The sequence below is a fragment of the Myxine glutinosa genome, chromosome 5 (genome assembly GCF_964187855.1).
Source record: "Myxine glutinosa chromosome 5, kmMyxGlut1.1, whole genome shotgun sequence".
In the NCBI taxonomy this organism is placed as follows: Eukaryota; Metazoa; Chordata; class Myxini; order Myxiniformes; family Myxinidae; genus Myxine; species Myxine glutinosa.
The window spans coordinates 41,095,478-41,117,095 of record NC_136265.1 but is presented as its reverse complement, the minus strand read 5'-3'; the positions used below and the strand labels follow the sequence as shown (position 1 = coordinate 41,117,095).

Below are 21,618 nucleotides of genomic sequence, written 5' to 3'. Positions count from 1 at the left end.
ATGTGTGGGTTTCGAGCCAGCGTAGTCACCATTGGCAAACTGAGCGTCTCATCTGCCGGAATTATTTGGTGGACGTTGTAACTGCTTCGGCAGCACCACCGCTCTCCACAGAGTATGGTACATGATCATGATCATGATGATGATGATTAATCTATAAAAATAATATGACTACGATCTGTCCCGATTTCTGTCTCCTCGCTCTCTATGCTTCGTGTGTACTCACCAAACTTTGTCGGGGTAATAATTATTAACGATGACTTGACTTTCTGCTTACGGCGTATAAATTTATTTCCGACTTTTATTCCATCTGGCCCAGTCAAAACGAGACTTTTGAAAGCTCAATAATTCTGTTCAAAGTGCTGTATTCGTTATGCTGGATGACGTCACCGCATGCCAGTGCGTGGTGCTTCGGACCGTCTTCGGACCCAACCGTCACAGGATCGTTGTTGTTTTATGACACCCCCGTCCTATCAATTGCCAGTCCTTCCCATCATCTGTCCTACATCCGCCAGTTATTGTCCCCCGTCGCACCGCGGAGCGAAAGGGGGACTATGGTTTTCCCCTCTGTCCGTGTGTGCGTGCGTCCGTGCGGGCGTGCGTGCGGAAGCGAAGGACCAAATTCTAATTTGGTGTGTGGGTGCAACCCATCTCAAAATCCGAGATGGCCGCCGCCATGTATGTCTGAACCTTGTGAGCGGAATATCTTGGAAAAAAAAGCGAAGTACCAACTTCTAATCTGGTGTGTGGGTGTATCCAGGCATAAGGAAGAACGCTATTGAAAATTGGGTCGCCACGTCAAAATCCAAGATGGCCGCCACCATATATATGTCTGCACCTTGTGAGCGAAATAAAAATAAACGAACTACTAACTTCTAATCTGGTGTGTGGGTGTATCTACGCATAAGGGAGAAGTCTATTGAAAATTGGGTCGCCACGTCAAAATCCAAGATTGCTGCTTTGCGGCTTCCACTTTGTCAACTCACATCACTTCAACGACGGGGGACCTCGGCATAACGCTTGTTAATATATGACATGCTGCAGTGTTGCTTGGTGTTGTCAGCCTGGTGTTGGCTTAGCGGTTAGGGTGCCGGCTTGGGATCCGAGGATCCTGAGTTCGAATCCCGGTCGATCGCTGAATTAACACCAGGGGGGTTGACTCAGCCTGGTGTTGGCTTAGCGGTTAGGGTGCCAGCTTGGGATCCTAGGATCCTGAGTTCGAATCCCGGTCGATCGCTGATTTAACGCCAGGTGGGTTGAGTCAGCCTGTCATCCTTCCGAGGTCGGCAATTTGAGTACCAGTTCACTGGTAATTCTCTGTGTGTCGCAAGAGGCGACTAACAGGGTTGGCGGCAGGAAGGGCATCCGGCCATAAAACATTGCTTCAAAAAAGCGGACCTTGGTGCCTGAAAAAGGCCAGCCCCTGCCCTGCAGGGAAAAATGGCCTCTAAAGGTGGTTCTTCTTATGCTGCGTCATCTTCCGATGCACACACTCTTTTTCAAGCCTTCTGATGTTCTTGTGAACTTTGTATGCCATTCAAAGTACTCGTTTCCTGTTCTCTGTGCATTTTCAGCTCCATCCTGCAGCAAACGCATCATTTCTGAAAAGGAGAAGACGGCCGAGGCTGTGAAGACGCCCGCCGAGGAAGCACGCCCTAAAACAGAAGTTTTTAAATCGCTCTTCACTTCGCACAGCTCAGCCAAACGTCCACACACAGCCCACTGGATCACTTACAATCCTTATTTTAACTAGTGCACTGTGTATACAACGTTCCTTTTTGAGGAAATTTGGGAGGCCGGGGGACTGGGAACATACGCATATTCAACAATTGTCTTTATGAGTGAAACCTTATTAAATAGTTATTTGTGAACTGACGTTTTTGTAAACTTTCTGTTGGTTTGATATTGCTAAATGAATTTTACCTTCCATGTTGTTAAAATAAATCAGCTGATCTTGAATCAGAATATTTACCTCCACCACCGAAGATGAACAGGAGGTTATGTTTTCACCCCTGTCTGTGTGCAGGATATCTCAAACAGTTGTGGACGGATTCTGATGAAACTTAGTGGACAGGTTGGGTATCTTTGAAGGACAGAATGATTCAACTGATTTGATTTCGGTGAAGATCCGGATCCCATTATTATTATTATTTTCATTATTTCTTCCCCATTGAGAGACGCGGGCCAAAAATGATATGGAGCGCAATATTTCAAAAAGTTGGAAAGTGATTATGACAAAACTAGGTCGATGAGTTTGTGAGGGGACGAGAACAAGCAGATGGGATTTTGGTCCAGGTCCGGCCTAGCAGGCCAAGTAAAATAAATTTATTAGTTTCTTGTCCCCGCCTGCTTCCTTTTTTGATGGCCGCCTCCTTTGTTTGTTTGATATTTAGTATTTTCTTTTCAGATCTAAAAAAGCCAATAATTATTTTGCTGTCCCTCGAGGCCCAGCACTCACGAAAATTAAATCTATCTTGTCTTGTCTTGTCTTGTCTGTAAGTATTCTTGCTCACGCCGCACTGTGCCCTCGGCGAACGTGATGGTTGAGACATGTACTTAAGTAACGTGTACAGTCGGTACTCTAGCAATAGCGTGCGTTATCGATTTATAGAACGAACGTTCTCAGTAGCTGTAATTGAGCTACTGATGTGCAGTAGACCTTGGTCTTGAAATGGTCTTTATTCATGTGTGCATTCGGATGGCTGGCACGAAGTTTTTGAAGGCATGGTATGCTCGTATGGTGTTTGACGAAACCCAGACTTTGGGGGATATTTTCAACGAATTTGCAACGTACAAGTGCACAGTACATGTACAGTAGATGTTGACATGTCGGATATACGATCAACATCATTTTTAATGACATATGGCCATGGGATGTGTGTTGGTGGTAGTGCTTGTCTTTGGGCTGGTAGATTTTCACCATGTGGCGGCCATATTGGAAAAATGACAAAAATCTGGAATTAGTCAAATAATATAATGCCCAAAGCTTTTTTTTTTAAGCCCGAACAAGAAACTAATAATTTATTTTATTTGGCCTCGGTGAGATACTAAATGTAACCTGTAGCCTAATTGTAATCCTTGCGAAGGTATGAGCTCCACCGAGTGCCCCCAATTCCACACGTAATGGTGGAGGAGTCGAATCTGTTCATTGATGTATCTTACTATAATTCACTAAGTGTCTGTCCGTCCGTCCGTTCCCAGGTACCGCAAAAACGGCTGAACAGATCGCAACGAAATTTTGGGTGGGTAATCCTGGGACCCCCTGGAGTAAAATAGGCTATATTAGCGCTGAGGAAGCGCCTCTAGCGAATGACTTCCAGCCAGTGTAACGCGAATTCCTGTCACAGGAATTCTGAGATCATATAAGTGTGACGTGGCAGTTCCTGATTGGTTCGTGTTGGGGAACCCCTTCTCGCTGCCGACGTGACGTAAATTCGCGCACGCGCACTGGTGAAGCGCGAGATTCGGCCCAAGGTTCTTATTATTATTATTATTTTTGTATACAAGATCGAGGCTCGAACCATGATCGAGGCTCGAAATTCCATGCCCGAACCTCAGCGCAATCCAAGAGGATTCACTTGTTGTTTTTCCAATTGTTTTTCCAATTTCCAAATTTTCCCGTTTTTCCAAACACGATGGAATAATATTTACGGATATGAACAGTGATCTGGCTTTTATTGAAATTCTACAAATGCTGTTTAGATTTTGGTGATTTGCGTGTGATATGATTTAACGGATGTTTATATAAGTCGTTTACAATAAAAAAAGAAAAAGCCTTCAATTTCTGATAATTTGCCCTTTCATATTGGGCCTCCCAATTGAAGCCCCGCCCGTAGGGCAGGTGCCGTTGCTAGTTTCTATAATTCCATTTTTGTGGATGAGATGTTAAAATTCCGACACGATTTGAATTTTTAAAACATTTCTTTTGCAAACCTGCACATTGCAAAATTTTACAGCATCGTATTCCAGCAACGTGCTGAGTGAAAGCAGAAACGTTTGCAATTTTCTTTTCAAACGACGGGTTTGATGTAATTTGGGACGGTGTATATACGTTGCAGCGCTGGTCACTCGTACATTCGACTGCCAAAGGCACCGAATCATGTGCTGTCGCTATGGAAGATCAAGGCTTATTTATTTATTCGTCGATGTTCTCACGAAATCATTTTCAAAATGGAAAAAAAAAATTGCGGCTGAACAATGGTGTTTACGTAACTTTGGGCTGAAAATTGCAGTGCGCATGCGTCGAGTTGATTTTCGCGCCGAGCGTTACCCTGACCTTTTCAGGCGATGTCACGTGGCGCTTCCCTCAGCCTCAGCCAACCACCAGCCGAGTCGAAGTCAGGTGACATCTTGGTGCGGGCGCTTGAGCAGGCGATTTGAAGATTTGCGACGGTCGACATTTTCGTCAGGTAAATCCTTTTATGTTACCTTTTGAATTGTTTTCCGTTGTGACCGTCTGCACGGACGGTCTGGAACTTTTATTCAGTGCGCCGTTTTCCCTTCACAACCACCATTTTGTCTTTCCCGCCAAAACGAGCTTTTGTTTGTTTTCCTTCCACGTTAATGTTTAACCGCAACGTTTAACCACATCGGGGGGCATTTTACCAGAGACGTGGAATCGAATCACTTTTGCGTCCTCGTTTAATTGAGCTGCTGATCGAGTTTTTGCATTTTCTTTTTGTTGTGAAGACCTTCAAACCACCGTTCTGGTGAATATTTTGTTCGATATTTTAATTGATTTCCATGACAAAAATGAGGGGAAGGCTCTTTATTTACTTATTCGGTATTTATTGATTTATATTTTCTGTTTATTTAATATTTGCTTTTGCACATTTCCGTGCTGAGGTGGTCAAGGTGCTGTTGTTGGGCGCGTGATGGCGGCTCCGAGCACACACCGCACCGGGAACACGTGGGCTCGAGCACGCGCTTTGGGATGAGGTGTATTTTGCGCTTTGGGATGAGGTGTATTTTGCGCTTTGGGATGAGGTGTATTTTGCGCTTTGGGATGAGGTGTATTTCGCGCTTTGGGATGAGGTGTATTTCGCGCTTTGGGATGAGGTGTATTTTGCATTCCTGTAAGTGTAACTGTGGCGGCTCCGAGCACACACCGCACCGGGAGCACGTGGGCCCCGAGCACACACCGCACCGGGAGCACGTGGGCTCGAGCACACACCGCACCGGGAGCACGTGGGCTCGAGCACACACCGCACCGGGAGCACGTGGGCTCGAGCACACACCGCACCGGGAGCACGTGGGCTCGAGCACACACCGCACCGGGAGCACGTGGGCTCGAGCACACACCGCACCGGGAGCACGTGGGCTCGAGCACACCGCACCGGGCGCACGTGGGCTCGAGCACGCGCTTTGGGATGAGGTGTATTTTGCGCTTTGGGATGAGGTGTATTTTGCGCTTTGGGATGAGGTGTATTTTGCGCTTTGGGATGAGGTGTATTTTGCGCTTTGGGATGAGGTGTATTTTGCGCTTTGGGATGAGGTGATTTCGCGCTTTGGGATGAGGTGTATTTCGCGCTTTGGGATGAGGTGTATTTTGCGCTTTGGGCCGAGGTGTATTTTGCATTCCTGTAAGTGTAACTGTGGCGGCTCCGAGTACACACCGCACCGGGAGCACGTCGACTCCGAGCACACACCGCACCGGGAGCACGTGGGCTCCTGCACGCGCTTTGGGACGAGGTGTATTTTGTATTCCTGTAACTGTGGCGGCTCCGAGCACACACCGCACCGGGAGCACGTGGGCTCCTAGCGCACACCGCACCGGGAGAACGTGGGCTCCTAGCGCACACCGCACCGGGAGAACGTGGGCTCCTAGCGCACACCGCACCGGGAGCACGTGGGCTCCTAGCGCACACCGCGCCGGGAGCACGTGGGCTCCGAGCACACACCGCACCGGGAGCACGTGGGCTCCGAGCACACCACACCGGGAGCACGTGGGCTCCGAGCACACACCGCACCGGGGCAATTCCACGCAAAAGTGGACATGGGGGTGAAAATTTCAAATACATCAGAATCAAACAAATTTGGTCTCTAATGAAAGCTGAAAGTCCATATTTTACTGTTTTAAAGTCAAAATACAAATTTTAATTTTTTTCGCGCATAAAATCGGTGATTATGTAAATGTAATATTTTTTCCAAAAAATGGGGGAAAATTATAAGAAAATTAACTGCACCCTGTGTGTAATAGATAATGAAAAGTAATGTTATTTTTTATTGTATTAAGTATTTAGATTGTTTAAAGGATATCTGTAACATTTCTTTGTTCTTTGCGGTATTTGTTACACTTCAGTGGCTTCGGATATTTTCCCCTCTGAAATGTCCTTCCGTTACCATAAAAGTACATATTTTTAATATATTTTCAAAACTTGCAGGAGAAAAACAATGACAATACCAATGCAAAGCAAGTTTGGGTAGGCCTACAATATTATACCACTCACGTCACCTTTTGCCCTTTCCCCTATTAATTATAACTAATTAAGACTTGTCCTTCCGTTACCATAAGGACAAAAATTGGTAACGGAAGGACAGATAGGCTTTTGATTTTTTTTTCATTTTTCCCCCTTCACACCCTGTTAACTACTTTGTTGTTCCCTCCCTCCTTTCTATCTGTTTTTTCAAAACTTTGACACCCCTACCTATCTATCTTCCAACTTGCCCCCCTTTTGTGGATACACATCCTGGTTCTATTGTCATCGTGTTTCCATTGTATGTCATGATTAGTGTTAATTCACAGGTTCCTCCAACTGAATTGCTTTGTCCTTGTCATTCCACCAAATTAACTCCAAACTTCACACTATTCATACTTGTTTACAGGCACTTCGAAGTGTTATATAAATTTAGTTTACAAGTTGTTCTTTCTTCATTCTCCTGAAGACGACCAGAGCATTCTGACCGGAACGTGGAGTTCTCTCTACTCACATGGTTGTACCGCAAACCTACCTTTTGATACATTAAGCTTGCTTCGTATTATAATGTTAATGAGTGAGACTCTTCCTCAGGCTCACATATAATATGTGTGGTCAGTGCTTCACTTGAAATTCATCATTCAGTGTAACTACAACTTCGTTGAAGCAGTAAACAGCAACTATCACAACTTTTACAGCCAGTTATTGGATTTGACATCTCGTGAGTATTGATATTTTATGTCATATTTCATTTTACAATGTATGCATGTGATTAACTATATGGGCTTATATGTAGGGCCAATTATTTATATAAATTAATTCAAATAAGCCCGACCTTATTTTATCAAAGTTCTGGCATTTGTTTTATTTTAGTAAAACTAGGGCATGCCCGTACTATATATATATCTAAAATTATATCCCCCCCCTCTATTTATATGAAATGGTTTGGTCCATGAAATGTTTTGGTCCATTCGCAACGCCAAAGCGAACGGCGAACGCTTTACATGAAATGGTTTGGTCCATGAAATGTTTTGGTCCATTCGCAACGCCAAAGCGAACGGCGAACGGCTTGCGAGTACAGTGACAATCCCCCCCCCCTCTATTTACATGAAATGGTTTTAATTAGTTTTAAAACATAGTTTAACGCCAACATATGGCATGCCCGTACCCGTACTATCCGTAATGGCGCACGCTCTCACAGGAGCTCCGGAAGGTCGCATATCGCAGGAAAGCGAAAGAATCGCAAATTAGTTTTAATTAGTTTTAAAACATCGTTTAACGCCAACATAGCGCCAACATAGTTTGCCGACGGGAAATAAATGAATACGCTCTCAAATGTGCCATCCGAGGCAGAGTGTGTTCGCCACGTTCGGCACACGTGATAGCTCGCTGCTCTCTGATTGGTTGAATCGTTTTTTGGACATAGCTCGGTAACTACTTCTGCGATTAATTTAAAACCTTGAAAAGGCACATCCTCGGGTCCCCAGCAATATACCTGGCAAGTTTCAAGTATATCGGACCCGTGGTTGTCGAGAAACAGCGGTCACAGACAAACAAACACACACACAGACACACACACACACACAGACACACACACACACACACAGAGATTGCTGGAATTATAGATAGATGTTCTGTTTGCCAGGTAAAGTCAAGTTGTATTGGTCATGTTCAGTTAAAGTCTAATTTAATTGTAACTTACATTAGGAGTGGGCTATAAATGGGTCATTTTTTGTTTTGCTTAGGTGACAGTTTTTTTGTATTCCATTTGACCTATCTCAACATGAAATGACAATTTTCGGCCTGGGGTCCAAGAAAACTGTGCAGGGCAAAAATCCAACATGGCCGCCGTTTTCCCTGAAAAATCACATTTCTAGCCATAACTTTGTCATTTCTGGGTCTTTTTACTTGGTTGTGGTGTCTAACCCTATGTTTATGGGGTCAGGCAATCTATTTATGCAATTAGAAGTAGTGTCAAACCTTCAGACGTTGAGTTAAGACATATTTTTGCTGTATGTTTTGAGTCGACATTTTTTTTTTTTTTTTTTTTTTTTGTATACAAGATCGAGGCTCGTGAAAGAGCGAACATTAATCACACAGAAAAACAAACCGACACATAAAACAAATAACATCGGGAGCGGTAGACAAGATGGGGAGAGAGGGGGAAGGACACAAACACAACATTTGAGAGCAGGGACCGAGAGACATGGAGACATCGAGAGATCTGTGGGAGGGAGATGGCTTTGGGGGGGGAGGCATGGGAAGGGGGGGTGGGAGAGGTATAAAACATATGGACACTGCGAGGACTTCCAGGAAAGAAGTTGGAATTTCAAACAAGGTGGATCTGGGGTGAATTAGTGGGGGTAGAAAAGATCAAGGTTTTGGATTGGGGAAGATAAGAGATGGTGGTGAACAGCTGTTTTAAAGACCTGGAGGGAGGAGTGGGATTGAAGGGAGTGTGGGAGTTTGTTCCAGAGGTGGGAGAAAAGAGGAATGAAAGAGTGAAGGTGAGCAGAGAGCCAAGATTTCGGCAGTTTAACCATCAGAGGGTTGCTGGCAGATCTTGTGCGACCTGTAGGAATATTTGGGGGACAGAGCACAGAGAGAGCTGGGGGAGCAAGGCCAGAGAGGAGTCGGTAGAAGACAGAAAGACCACCAACCTGCCTGCGGTGAGTGAGTGAAAGGCCCTCAGAGATAGCTTCATCGCGGGAGATTCCAATGATTCTGAAAGCTTTGGTTTCAACAGCGTGAAGCCGAGCTAGGTGTGAGGCAGGAGCACCAGCCCATAGGGGAGAACAGTATTCCATTGAGCTGCGGATGAAAGCCTTGTATGTGGTGAGGAGCTCAGGTGTGTCTAGGAAGGACTTTGCACGACGGAGGATGCCCAGTCGGCGACTGGCTTTGGAGGCCAGCTTGGAAATGTGGTTTTCCCAAGAAAGATCATGGCAGATAGTGAGACCCAAAAGCTTGAGTGACAGAACTTCTTGGAGAGGATTGTTGAGAAAGTAGATGGGAGGGTTGTCCAGTCGATCTTTTCGGAGAGACATCGTAAGAGTGTGAGATTTGTCAGGATTGAAAGACATGTTCCACTTGTTTGACCAGTCTGTGATTTTGTCCAGGTCTTCAGAGAGTGAGGAGGCTGCAGACTGCCGATCTGAGGGAAGAGGAATGGAGCAGCAGAGAGTGGAGTCATCAGCAAAGAGATAGAGATGATTTTCCAGAGAGTCGGAGAGATCATTGATAAAGACCAGAAAAAGCACAGGGCCCAGCACACTGCCTTGGGGAACTCCAGCCTGAACAGGAAGGGGAGATGAGAGAAATCCATTCAGGGCCACACATTGACTATGACCAGAGAGGAAGTCTGCAAGCCATGCATGGAGATTTCCATGGATACCATAGGAGGAGAGTTTGGTGAGCAAAGCTGGGTGCCAGACCGTATCGAAGGCACGTGATATGTCAAGGGAGACGGCTCTGATTTCCTGTTTGGCATTGAGGACCTCCATCCATTGTTGAGACAGCAGAAGCAGCATGTCCAGAGTAGAGTGACCTGGTCTGAAACCAAATTGATGATCAGAGATCAAGCCATTGGAGAAGAGGAAAGATTTCATATCCGAAGCAATGATGGATTCCATGACTTTGCTGATAATTGGGAGCAGGCTGATTGGTCTGTAGTTGCAAGGATCTGTTTTTGCACCTTTTTTGTGTAAAGCGGTAATGTTTGCTGATTTCCAGGATGCTGGCAGATGACCTTGAGCAAAAGATAGGATATTTTTGATGTTTTCGATGTTGAGTAATCATATTTTTATTAAGACATGTTATATTGTCTATTTTTTTTTTTTTTTTTTTTTTGTATACAAGATCGAGGCTCGTGAATGATTGCTCGTGAACGTGATTTCAGGTTTTGTTCAACAGAATGGATACCAGTAATTTGTGGATCGGCGATAAGCTACCAACAATCTATGAGGCTGCTCAAACCATCTTTCACTATTCTAAGAACATTAGGTAATAAATATTACATGGATTACAGATTGATGCTCTGATGACAGATGCCGTGAGCAAAAATCTCAAGATAGAGACGGGTGTTGCAGAACAACTTGGATCAAAGCATGTGCCATACCATTTGCTTTGTAAGTCCCATACATGTGAACGGTTTGATGCAGACAACCTGACGACCATGGCTGCTGTTGAGAACAAGATTGGTCTTCGCGAACTCATTGTGAAGAGAGAGCCAGCGTTGAAGTCATATCTTCGGCAAAATTAATCTGTTGTTGAAACTGCTCTGACAGCGCTTCTAAAGCTTGTAGCACATGGGGGAGATGGGAAGACAACATCGCTGGCAGAACAATTTGACTTGATTCTAGAGGAGGCTGGGGTACACAAGTCGTTTAGCCTCTACAAAGAGAAACGTTTTACTAGACTTGGATACCAGGCAGGTGCCGTCTATGATTGCATTCCCTACATCAAACAGCTACTCGCTGAGACACCGCTAAATAATCTTCTTGTTCGAGCGTGCAAGATTTACCTTGAGAATGATTTCATAATAGCAGGATTCAAAGCACTTGCTAATTTTACGTACAGGGTGACAATGCCCTACCTCAACTGCGTCGAGAGAGCAAGCCAGGATTTGCTGGTTGACATCCTTCCCAAGCTCTGCAGTGACCTTGCTGACAAAAAGACAGACACCCTTAGTGACTATCTTGTAGAGTGGACACATGTGAAAATGGAGGACAATGCTCCACAAAGTGATCTTGATCACCTTCTTATTGGAGAGATGTGTGTCCAGGCCACGAAAGGAGTAGAATTGCAGTGCAAGCGTGAGTATTGGGACGTTGATCCTGATGCTGTACGAGCAACTCCTCTCCATACACTGAATGCAGACCAACGAAAAAACCTGCTGACAAACAGCCTGAATGCGGAGAGGTACTTGGCCAAGTTTGGTTATCTTGCTTCCCAGTCAGCCCAACACTCAAACAGGATGTTCAAGGCAAAGAGGATCAAAGATGACCTTATGCTAACAGATAGACATGTCAATGAAGTTGAGCGGTCAACCACTGCTGTCCTCAAACACCTAGATGCAATGGAAGTGACATGGAGTAACAAACAGAAACAGAAGAAGAAACAAAGGTTGAGACAGAACCTGCAAAAGAAAGTGAGGGACAATGATTTTGTTGACCAACTTCTTGTGAAATGTAAAGAACACGGAGGGCCTATTACATCTGTCAATGAACTGAAGATGCTTGTCAGTAAGAAACCACTGAACTTAAAACATACTTGAGACAAGAAGTACAATACCAGCGAGTCACACATCCACGGGATTCAGATGCCCGCAATGACCTCTACAAGGTCAACAAGTTGACTGAGAACAACCTAATTGAGAACCTGACTGTCATCCTGGGGGATGACCATCAAGCTGGGGAGGCTGTTGTGTTCCCATGCGAGGACGAAATCATGGAAACACTGACCAATACCAGTGTTGAAGAGGCAGAAGGACAGGAAGAACCCATGTTCCAGCCAAATCAATCCTTGGCTGTCATTTGGGATGAGAGTGGGAACAGGAGATGGTACATTGGCGTTTACCTGGATGATAATGGGGATGGAACCTTCCGAGTGGATCACCTGGTGCGCGCTGGTACTGGAGATGCAATTTGGCAGCGACCACCTGGCACAGATGACATCCAGGACACTATCGAGCAGCAGATTGTGCCTGTGGCAGTTTCAGGAACCTGGGACTTCTCTCGCAGAAAGCCGTGTTACATTTTAAGCAATGCCCCTGAAATTGAAGATATGTTTTGTGAAATATGCTAATTAAGGGGGAAAAAGAGGTAAACTTGGTCAAAAAAGGTATTAACTCAACATCTGATGATTTGTGACTATTTCTAGATGCATAAATAGCTTGCTTGACCCCATAAACATAGGGTTAGACCCCACAACCAAGTAAAAAGACCCAGAAATGACAAACTTATGGCTAAAAATGTGATTTTTCAGGGAAAACGGTGGCCATGTTGGAATTTTGCCCTGTACACCTTTTTCTTGGACCCCAGGCCGAAAATTTTGTCATTTCATGTTGAGATAGGTCAAATGGAATACAAAAATACTGTCACCCAAGAAGAATAACAATAAAAGTATTTTTGACCCCCGTATAGCCCACTCTTACTTACATGAAATAATTTAATTTGTGTACAATGATAAGTTGGAAATAAATATGCACCTACTTTGATGAGCCTCGTACAATTTTAAATTTCAAGATTATACAGTTGGACTGAGGTTTTCTCTTGCTATTCGTTCCTTTTGTTATCAACATTTTTGAACTAAAGTTAATTATATCCATTGTTACATTTACAGGACAATTCAACATGGGGATGTCAAGTGCTGAGAAACAACGGAACTACAGAGAGAGAAAGAAAGAACAGGGCAAGCATGAAGGACTGAAAGCCACTGACAGAAAACGCAAGAACGATAAAAGAAAAAGTCTATCAGCAGTGGATTTGAAGATCTTGCAAAGAGCAGAACGAGACTCCAAGAGAAAGGCCAAAGATCAAATCCAAATCTTGCCAAAGATCAAATTGCAACACCAAAACCAACTTCAAGCAGTCCCCAACAACACTTCAGAAGTGCACAAGCCCTAGGAAAGGCAGTTAAACGAGCAGCTTGCAATCTTCCACTTAGTCCTAGAAAACGGAGCAAAGTTATCAGAATTCTGGTGAAAAGATTTTATGTGTCTGTAGACAATAGTCATCATTCTACACAGGGTGGAAGTAACAAGATTTCTGATGAGACTCGTACTTTAGTGAAGGCTTTCTACTGCCACGATGACATTTCATGGCAGAGTCCCAACAGGAAAGATGTGGCAATTACCCATGATGTGGATGGCAACAAAGAATACACAGAAGCGTTTCCTGGTTATGACTCTGGGAGAATGCCACCGTCTATACCTAGATGAACATGCCAACAATCCTCTAGGCCTATCAAAGTTCTCCGCACTTCGTCCAGAACATGTGTTTCTTGCCAAAGACTTTCCTGAATAACGTCTGTATTTGCAAGTACCATGAGAATGTACGACTGCTTTTAGCTGCCATTCATCAGGATGTGCCTGAGGTGCCATTAGGTTTTAGAGACTTCATATCAACAATAGTTTGTAGCCAGGAAGATGAGGACTGTATGTTTGGGAAGTGTGACGAGTGCAAATCCAAATTTCAGGAGAAATATTGCTTTCCTGAACAGGAAAATGATCAGTTGTTGGTTTCAGTGGACCAGTCAAGGGAGAACTGAAAAAATGGCGGATAATGGTACCTTGAAGAAGTGTCTCGCCCTGCTTCAGGATCAACTCTCAGCATTCCTTGTGCATACATACATTAAGAGAAAACAGAGTGCGCACTTTGAGGATGAAAAATCACGTGCCGATGGTCATCATGTTGTTGTCCAAGTGGACTTTGCTGAGAACTATTTAGTCTAGTAGGAAGACTAGGTCCCCCTGCACCCCCCGGAGATATACTTCTAATCAGTGTTTCTAGATTGGGAAAAAATGTGTAGAAAATGACTAGCTATGGCCCCAAGCTGAAAAAATGTCCCACATACCATTTTTATGCAAATTACTGCTGCCATTATCAAAAAAAACGATTTTTGACATATCTCAGCCAATATTGCAGATAATTGAAAAATGAAGGTGTCTAGACCCATGTTTTGAAGGGCATAGATCATGATAGAACTATTCATAACATGATTACATGTGTCTATGGTATACTAGTATGCATATTAATGCTGTAATTACAAAATAATCAGTTTTACAAATGATAAGGATACGTTAATACTGCAGATAACTTAACATGGTACATAAGGGGTCTAAACCCAGGTATTTTCAAGGTTAAATGTCAACAAGATGCTCCTGAGTCTTGCATAGGGGCGGGACATTGGCAGTAACATTGGTACCACTCAACTTTTCTTCCCACCATTGACTTTGTATTGCGAGAGATTTTCACTTGCTTATTTAAAGGTTTCTCACCCAGCCCACGTAAAATCTACCAACTCCTGCTGTTAACTCCCAAACATATTTTTTTATGTTATCCAATCACAGTGCAGAAATGACAGACTAGAGATCCAAATTAGTGCTGCTATAGCTGCCATTTTACATTTCCATCCATGTAACATGCGCGCTCGCGCGCTCGTATCAATTGGTAATGTCGCGCGCTCGTATCAATTGGTAACGTTGATGTTATTGAATACCTCAGTTGAAAGTTCAGTCTTCCATTCCATCTGTGTGTTGTTCTTGGTATTCATCCTCCAATCTAGCCAGGTAAGATGCTAACTATAATGTTACTCACACTCTTGACTTCAGTTTCTGCATGAAATCATAAACAGGCAGAATAACAGCTGAGCCAGCTAGCACCATGTTAGCTAACGTTAAAGCTAGCCTCATCTATGTACAGTATGTTCCTAATGTCGGTGTAACTTAAACTTTTGTTAATGCCAAACATGAGACATATCTGTTGACTTCTGTATATGAATTGAACCAGAAAGAGGCACGACAGCTGAGCTAGCTACAGTAACTTAGCACAATGTTTCATTGGCCTAGATAGCTAACGTTAGTGTGGAAGAATTTAGATGTTTTAGCTATTAGCACTTTTGATGCCACTAAACATGGTTTAGTCAGCTAAAAAGTACCCTAGTGTAGAACATGACTCAGAACCTCTGTTACCTCACTGAAAACTCAGAGCCTCCTTTCACAGGCACTTTTAACATCATTCGTGATTTCTTATTTGTCATTTAACAGTGATGGTAGACATCGACAGCAAGCATGCCCAAAAGAAAACGGAGTGTAGAACCTGCAGCCCAAAGCTCTCCTCCTACATGCATCCTTCATGTACCATCCATGTCTGATCATGGGGATTTCACGCCCCTCCGTAAAATTAAAGGATCTGCTTCAGAAAAACTGCAACTGCTTCAAAAGATCCGGGATAGACGTCTCAACCAACCGCATGACTCCCCATGTCGTATGCAATCAGTATGTGATCAGATCCCGGCAACTCTTCCTGATGACCTAGAAAGAGTAGGATATCACAGCAAGTGTTATAAGCACTTTGTCCGCCACTTTCATCGTCTGGGAGATGATACAGAACCAGGGCCATCAACCTCATCATGGCATCACTCTCCTCGTAAACCAGGAGGTTCTGCTGAACCCATCTTCCCGCCAGAGTGTATATTTTGTGAGAAAGTTGAGACCAAAGATGCTCATCGCAATACTGAGAGGCCTACAACCTTCCCATCCTTTAAAAACAAAGAAAATGCATGGGAGCAAATCGAAACACGGGCTGAGAAAATGGGTCTCTATCGACTCCATCGAAAGGTGAAAAACAAAGACCTCTTTGCATGTGAGGCCAAACACCATCCGTCATGTTTTAAAGCTTTCCGCACAGCATTCTACAACTATGAGCGTGCGATTCACAGAGCCGAAGCACCAAAGGAGCAGGCTTGCATGTCAGCCGCCCATGAAAAGGCATTCAACTCAGTACTGGAACACATTCAAACCCAGGTCATCCAGCAGAATAAAGTTCTACAGCTTTCTTCCTTGCGCTTGCTCTATGTCGAGGAACTGAAACTGAATGGATATGAGAACTCAAATTATCGGTCAGAGAAACTACTGAAACGCCTACAGAATGACCCAATCAAGGAGCATATCCACTTCACGAAGGTTGATCATGACAAATGTGATGTCATTTCTTTCTGGCTTGTGCACAGCTCAAACATAACAGTTTCCAATGCTCTCGCACGAGCATTCACACTCGGAAGCACAAACAAGAACCAAAATGTTGCCCTCCAACTTCGCCAGGGTATTCTACAGGCTTTCAGAGAGTGTAAAGACCAACCATGGCCACCAACAGCTGAAGACATGGAGCTCAATCCTGAAGACATCCTACCTCCAGACCTTGTCCGCTTTCTCAGCGTGCTAATGACTGGCAAGGAGGGCATCGAGACAGAAAAGGTGAAGCGTCTGGTCTTCTCCATTGGACAAGATCTGTGCCGTGCAGTGTCAGATGGAAAATGGAAGTTACCAAAGCACATTCTCCTCTGTGTGACTGTAAGGCACCTGTTCCGAAGCAAACAGCTCACCACAATACTACACAGGCTTGGACACTCTGAGAGCTACGATTTCGCCTGGGAGTTGGAAACTGCTCTCGCCAAGGTCCTGGATGAAGTCTCAACTTATCGTACACCACAAATTGTGACAGGAGAGGGCAACCTTGTATTCCACTGTGAGTGGGACAACTTGAATAAAACCACTACCAGTGTGCACGGCAGCAACATTGTAAACAGTGCTGGAGGAATCATGGTGCAGGAGGTCAAGCCCGGGTTCGAGAGCAGCAAGGACCGAATGCTACCTACCATCAATAGGTCACAACAGCGTAGCCTGAAGGTCGACACACCAAAAACTCTCCCACCCTTGCACTTTACTCGCGTTGGCCCGAAGTTCCCTGAAGGCTCATCATTCACACCGCCAGCAGAGAATGACACAGTCTATGCCACTACGATGCAAGAGTACTACATCTGGCTCTTCATCAGATACATCGGAAGCTGTGGCCTGCAGCCTGTGCCTGGGCTAGGGGGTTTCACCTCTGCAACTGGTTCTCCCCCACCCAGCAAATCAACAGTCGACTACTGCACGCCTATCCACCAACCGATCACAGACAACGCAGTTGTTCGTGAGCTACTGAAGCGTTCCGAGGCAGCAACTGCTGAGGTGGGTCAGAGATGGGTCCTGAATACATTTGATCTGGGTGTCTGCATGAAAGCCCTTCCCATCATCTGGCGCTGGCCAAATGAATTTGCTAGTCATGTAGTAACGATTGGACCCTTCCACACATCCATGAACTACATCGGGATGCTCACTGGACACAAGATGCGTGGTTCTGGATATGCAGAGATTCTCTTTGAGGCACAACTAGTAACAAGTGGATCTCTCAAAGGTGTTCTCAGTGGAAAGGCCTACGCAAAGTCCCTCTTTTGCCTCAAAACAGTGTGTGAGGCAATGGAGAGGCTGTTGATGGAGAGATTCACTGAGGAGGAGAACATCATGATCTCTGACCCTGCTGTGCTTCTCAGAATGACCCAGTCTTGCAACCGAGAGCACCTCGATGAAGCCCTCAAAGACCCCTCAACTCTACTCCTCATCAAAAAGTACCATGCCTTTGAGGAAAAGGTGCGCAAGGGCCACCTGGGGAAGACAGCTGCCTTCTGGATGTCGTTCATTACCCACTGCCATCTTGTCTTCATGCTCCTCCACTCTGTGAAGACCAACAACCTCCAGCTGTTTCACAAGTGTAACGGAGAGATGGCAGATATCTTCTTCGCCTTTGACGGACACAACTACTCCAGGTTTGTGTAGCATACATGGTAAAATGTATAACCATCACTGAGTAGATTTTAATTGATACTTGGGTTCATGTATTATGAGAGGAGCTATTCCAATAAATGTCTACAGTATTTCCCTCTCTGTACTTTACAGATATCTGACTTGGCTGGAAGTCCACCTGACAAATCTGGAAAGCACGCACCCAGGGGCCAAGGACCTGCTTACTATGGGTGCAATCGCAGTGGCTCGCTCGATGATACCAGGGGCACTCAGTGCTGTCGACAAGACAATGGAAGAAACGTTCATGCGCTTTGCTAAATCATCAGGTACATCATTTTCTTTCAGTACATTATACATTTGAAACTGTAGAAACCAGCTTTATATGATGTAAACTGCTCTTACAAAACATTTCCCTTTTAATGATTGGGTTATGCAATTAAAATATGTTCACTTTTCAGGTGGCTTTGCTGGCCTGTACAGTCAGTTTGGGGCATACCAGAGATGGTGCCGAACAACCACAGCACGGGCACAGTTCTATGAAAAGACCCTTGAGATGGTGGATCTCATCGATGACCCAGACTGCCCAAGAGCAGGGAGACATCGTGAACTAGAGAAGGCAGAGATCAGAAAAGGCGAGGAGGCCGTTCAGCGAACCCTAACTACTATCAAGAACTTCACCAATCCGTTCACCATCATTGATAAGGACAAACTCTACTGCCTGGCCTCTGGTGCTCCCGTCCCCATGGATGTTGAGATGGATGTGTTACAAGCAGAAGCTGTGGGGAAAGCTGCGAAAGCTGACTTCATCAGGCGCCTGGAAAGCGGAGAACCTGAGAGCTTCTTCAACCCAATCAAGAGAAAGAAACTCAAGACCATGGAGGCTAGTAACAAGAAGATCACACTAACATCCTCACAGGGCAAGGTAAGGATGTAATCCAATACCCAAGTGCTTTTGTATTTTATGTTGTATTTTTAAATGGCGTCCTGTACATGCTATATTGAGATACAAGATTGAACTCCAAATTTGTTTATTAAAGACAGTGCACATCAATGAACAATGTAAAGATTGTAAATATGCCAATTTATAGCACATGAATAATTTTCACCTGTAGTCCTTCCTGTAGTACATATCAACCAATCACCATTTATCATTCCAGGTCATCCAGTATCAGGAGCAAAGCAACCTTGCATTCCTGCTCCTTGTCAAGTCTCAGAGTCAAGATGAGCCATTAGACCTGGGAGAACTCATGAAGTACTGCCTGATGCCAGTGCCTCCTAGCCTTGGGACACCAGATGGGTTCTTCTGCAAAACCAACAAAGCCTCCATTCTGCACTACCTTTTAGAGGACACCACACCACAAGATCTGCAATACCCCAAGGATGCCCTGTTCATCCAGGATGGAATGGCGCTGCTGCATACCCTTGCCAACCTTCCCCCAACATGTGGTGAGATATGCTTGCAGGTGCTTGATCAGATGGTGGCCAAGCAGCACTTTCTGTTCTCCACTGACAGTTACCATCCTGAGTCAATCAAAGCGCAGGAAAGGCTGAGGCGGGGCAGCTCAGAGAAGATCATTCTGGCTGGACCAGCAACCAGGAAGCCATATGACTTCAAAATGTTCCTTGCAAATGACGACAACAAAAAGCAGATGTGCCAGCTTCTTCTGAAAGTGTGGAGTGGACAAGAGGCAGCTACCAGGCTGGAGAGAACAGAGATGGCTGTGCTGATCGTGGAGGGGAAGGCCCACCAACTTGCCTCAACGAATGGCAAGGTAAAATTGAAAGCCCTTCGTGAATGGCGATTCAATTTGTAATTTTTCCTGAAAAAAAGGTGATTACCTGTGATGTTTGTCTAGATCTGAAACTGGCAGTGACTGGTGATTGAAATGCGGTGCCTTTTTGTGTTTCAGGTCGAGGTACGTGAACTCCCCACGATCTACAGCAACCAGGAAGAGACTGATACCAGGGTGGTTCTGTACCTCCATCATGCTGCTACCATCGGATACAAGAACGCTGTAGTCAGAACACCGGACACAGACATCCTCCTGATCCTGCTCCACCATGCCCACAACATCAAGCTGACGGTGTACCTGGATACAGGGTCAGGGAAGCATCGCCAACTTGTCAACGTCTCTGAGCTGGCAGAATCCCTGGGAGAGGACTACTGTGCCACTCTCCTGGGGTACTATGTGTTCAGCGGAGAAGACTGCACCAGTGCCTTCAAAGGGAAGGGAAAAGTCGGGCCCTTGAAAAAGCTGGAGAAGAATCCCAGGTTTCACAGGGCATTCGGTGAACTGGGTGACAACTGGGATGCCAACCCTGAGGTGGAGAGGCAGTTAGAAAAATTCACCTGTGTGATGTACGGCCAGAGTCGCGAGTCATCAGTGGACATTGTCCGTGCCAAGCTGCTACGAAAAATGGTGGGAGAGGACAAGACCCTCACATCCAAGTCCAAGGTTGATCTGGCTCGCCTTCCTCCATGCCAGTCTGCCCTGAAGCCGCACATCCAGCGTGTGAACCACCGCGTAGCATTGTACAAAAGAGCCGATCAACCTATCATCGAAAAGCCAAAACCTTATGAGGAGCAAGGATGGATAAGGACTGATGAAGGACTGTTGAAACCAATGTGGTCCAGTGGTCCCATCCTACCAACCTCACTGGTGGATCTTCTGAACACAGGAGAGCACGAAGAGGAGGAGGAAGAGGAAGGAGAAGAAGAGTTTGACTCTGACGATTTCGATGAAAATGATGATGACTGACTCAGTGTAGAATCACTAATGCTAATGATGTTTATCTAAAACAAGCAAGAGAAGAGTGGTCACATTGAGTGCTAGGACTATTTTGACAGTTGTAATATTTAGAAAAATAAAACTTTGTGTTAACGTCTGTGTAGACGGACCTTAATATGAGTCTATTATTTCGTAAAACTGTGATTATTTTGTAAATAAAGCACTAATTAGCATACTAGTATACCATAGACACATGTAATCATGTTATGAATAGTTCTATCATGATCTATGCCCTTCAAAACATGGGTCTAGACACCTTCATTTTTCAATTATCTGCAATATTGGCTGAGATATGTCAAAAATCGTTTTTTTGATAATGGCAGCAGTAATTTGCATAAAAATGGTATGTGGGACATTTTTTCAGCTTGGGGCCATAGCTAGTCATTTTCTACACATTTTTTCCAATCTAGAAACACTGATTAGAAGTATATCTCCGGGGGGTGCAGGGGGACCTAGTCTTCCTACTAGACTAATTCAATTATTCAGCAAGATGAGATCCAAAGTGCTCATTGGAGCCACGATCAAGTGACGATATTTACTGTGTGCGCGCGTACATTGGTGAGGGCAAGGTGGAATCCTTTGCAATAGTGAGTGATGACCTCATCCACGGAAAATTTGAAGTGGCCACTTTCATGGATTATATCATCAGAGACTTGAAGATAACATGTCCTGAAATGAGTAGCATTACATTCTTTTCTGATGGAGCTGCAAGTCAATTTAAGAACAAATTATTGTTCGAAAACATAACTCACTACAAAGAAACGTACAACCTGCAGCATGTAAGTTGGAACTTTTTTGCAACGAGTCATGGCAAGGGGAGTGTTGATGGTATCGGTGGTCAGGTGAAGAGGGTTGGCTTCTCATCATGCAGACGAGGAGCTTACGTCAATGATGCCCAGTCGTTTGCAGCCGAGGCAACAAAGAACCTGAAAAAGATCAAAGTTGTCTTCATACCTGCTAGGGAAGTTGAAGATGGCAAAGATGTGCTGAACACCCGATGGGAAAATTTAAAGACATTGCCAAATACCCAATAAAATCACACAGTCATCGTTGTAGTTGACTATGCCGTTTA

General features: G+C 44.7%; 3 protein-coding genes across 7 annotated transcripts in view; all 3 read left to right on the top strand.

The window, feature by feature from the left end:
- The window catches only part of LOC137427650 (replication termination factor 2), a 30,956-nt gene extending 29,000 nt beyond the window's left edge, over positions 1-1,956 (top strand). For all 5 annotated transcript variants that reach the window (XM_068117280.2, XM_078777946.1, XM_068117281.2 and 2 more), the window contains one exon: positions 1,572-1,956. In XM_068117280.2, coding sequence (XP_067973381.2) covers positions 1,572-1,750 — 179 coding nt within the window. In that variant the 3' untranslated portion in view covers positions 1,751-1,956. The remainder of the gene's footprint in view (positions 1-1,571) is intronic.
- A 2,412-nt stretch (positions 1,957-4,368) lies between these two features.
- LOC137427636 (gem-associated protein 5) overlaps positions 4,369-21,618 on the top strand; it is a 63,099-nt gene continuing 45,849 nt past the window's right edge. Inside the window, exon 1 of the mRNA XM_078777941.1 lies at positions 4,369-4,406. The gene's annotated coding sequence lies outside the window, so the exon portion shown is untranslated. The remainder of the gene's footprint in view (positions 4,407-21,618) is intronic.
- On the top strand, positions 4,584-20,661 carry LOC137419248 (uncharacterized). The gene is made up of 6 exons (XM_078777940.1): positions 4,584-4,706; positions 15,181-17,780; positions 17,911-18,083; positions 18,216-18,679; positions 18,915-19,529; positions 19,668-20,661. The coding sequence occupies exons 2-6, from the start codon at positions 15,205-15,207 to the stop codon at positions 20,514-20,516; spliced, it is 4,677 nt and encodes a 1,558-aa protein (XP_078634066.1). The 5' UTR covers positions 4,584-4,706; positions 15,181-15,204; the 3' UTR covers positions 20,517-20,661.

What these genes read in the sequence shown, in the direction of transcription:
- LOC137419248 (XM_078777940.1), top strand. Translation starts at nt 15,205, where the DNA reads ATGCCCAAAAGAAAACGGAGTGTAGAACCTGCAGCCCAAAGCTCTCCT. An exon ending in TAACATCCTCACAGGGCAAG is followed by an intron (nt 18,680 to 18,914) that starts GTAAGGATGTAA and finishes TTATCATTCCAG; the next exon opens with GTCATCCAGTATCAGGAGCA. An exon ending in TTGCCTCAACGAATGGCAAG is followed by an intron (nt 19,530 to 19,667) that starts GTAAAATTGAAA and finishes TTTGTGTTTCAG; the next exon opens with GTCGAGGTACGTGAACTCCC.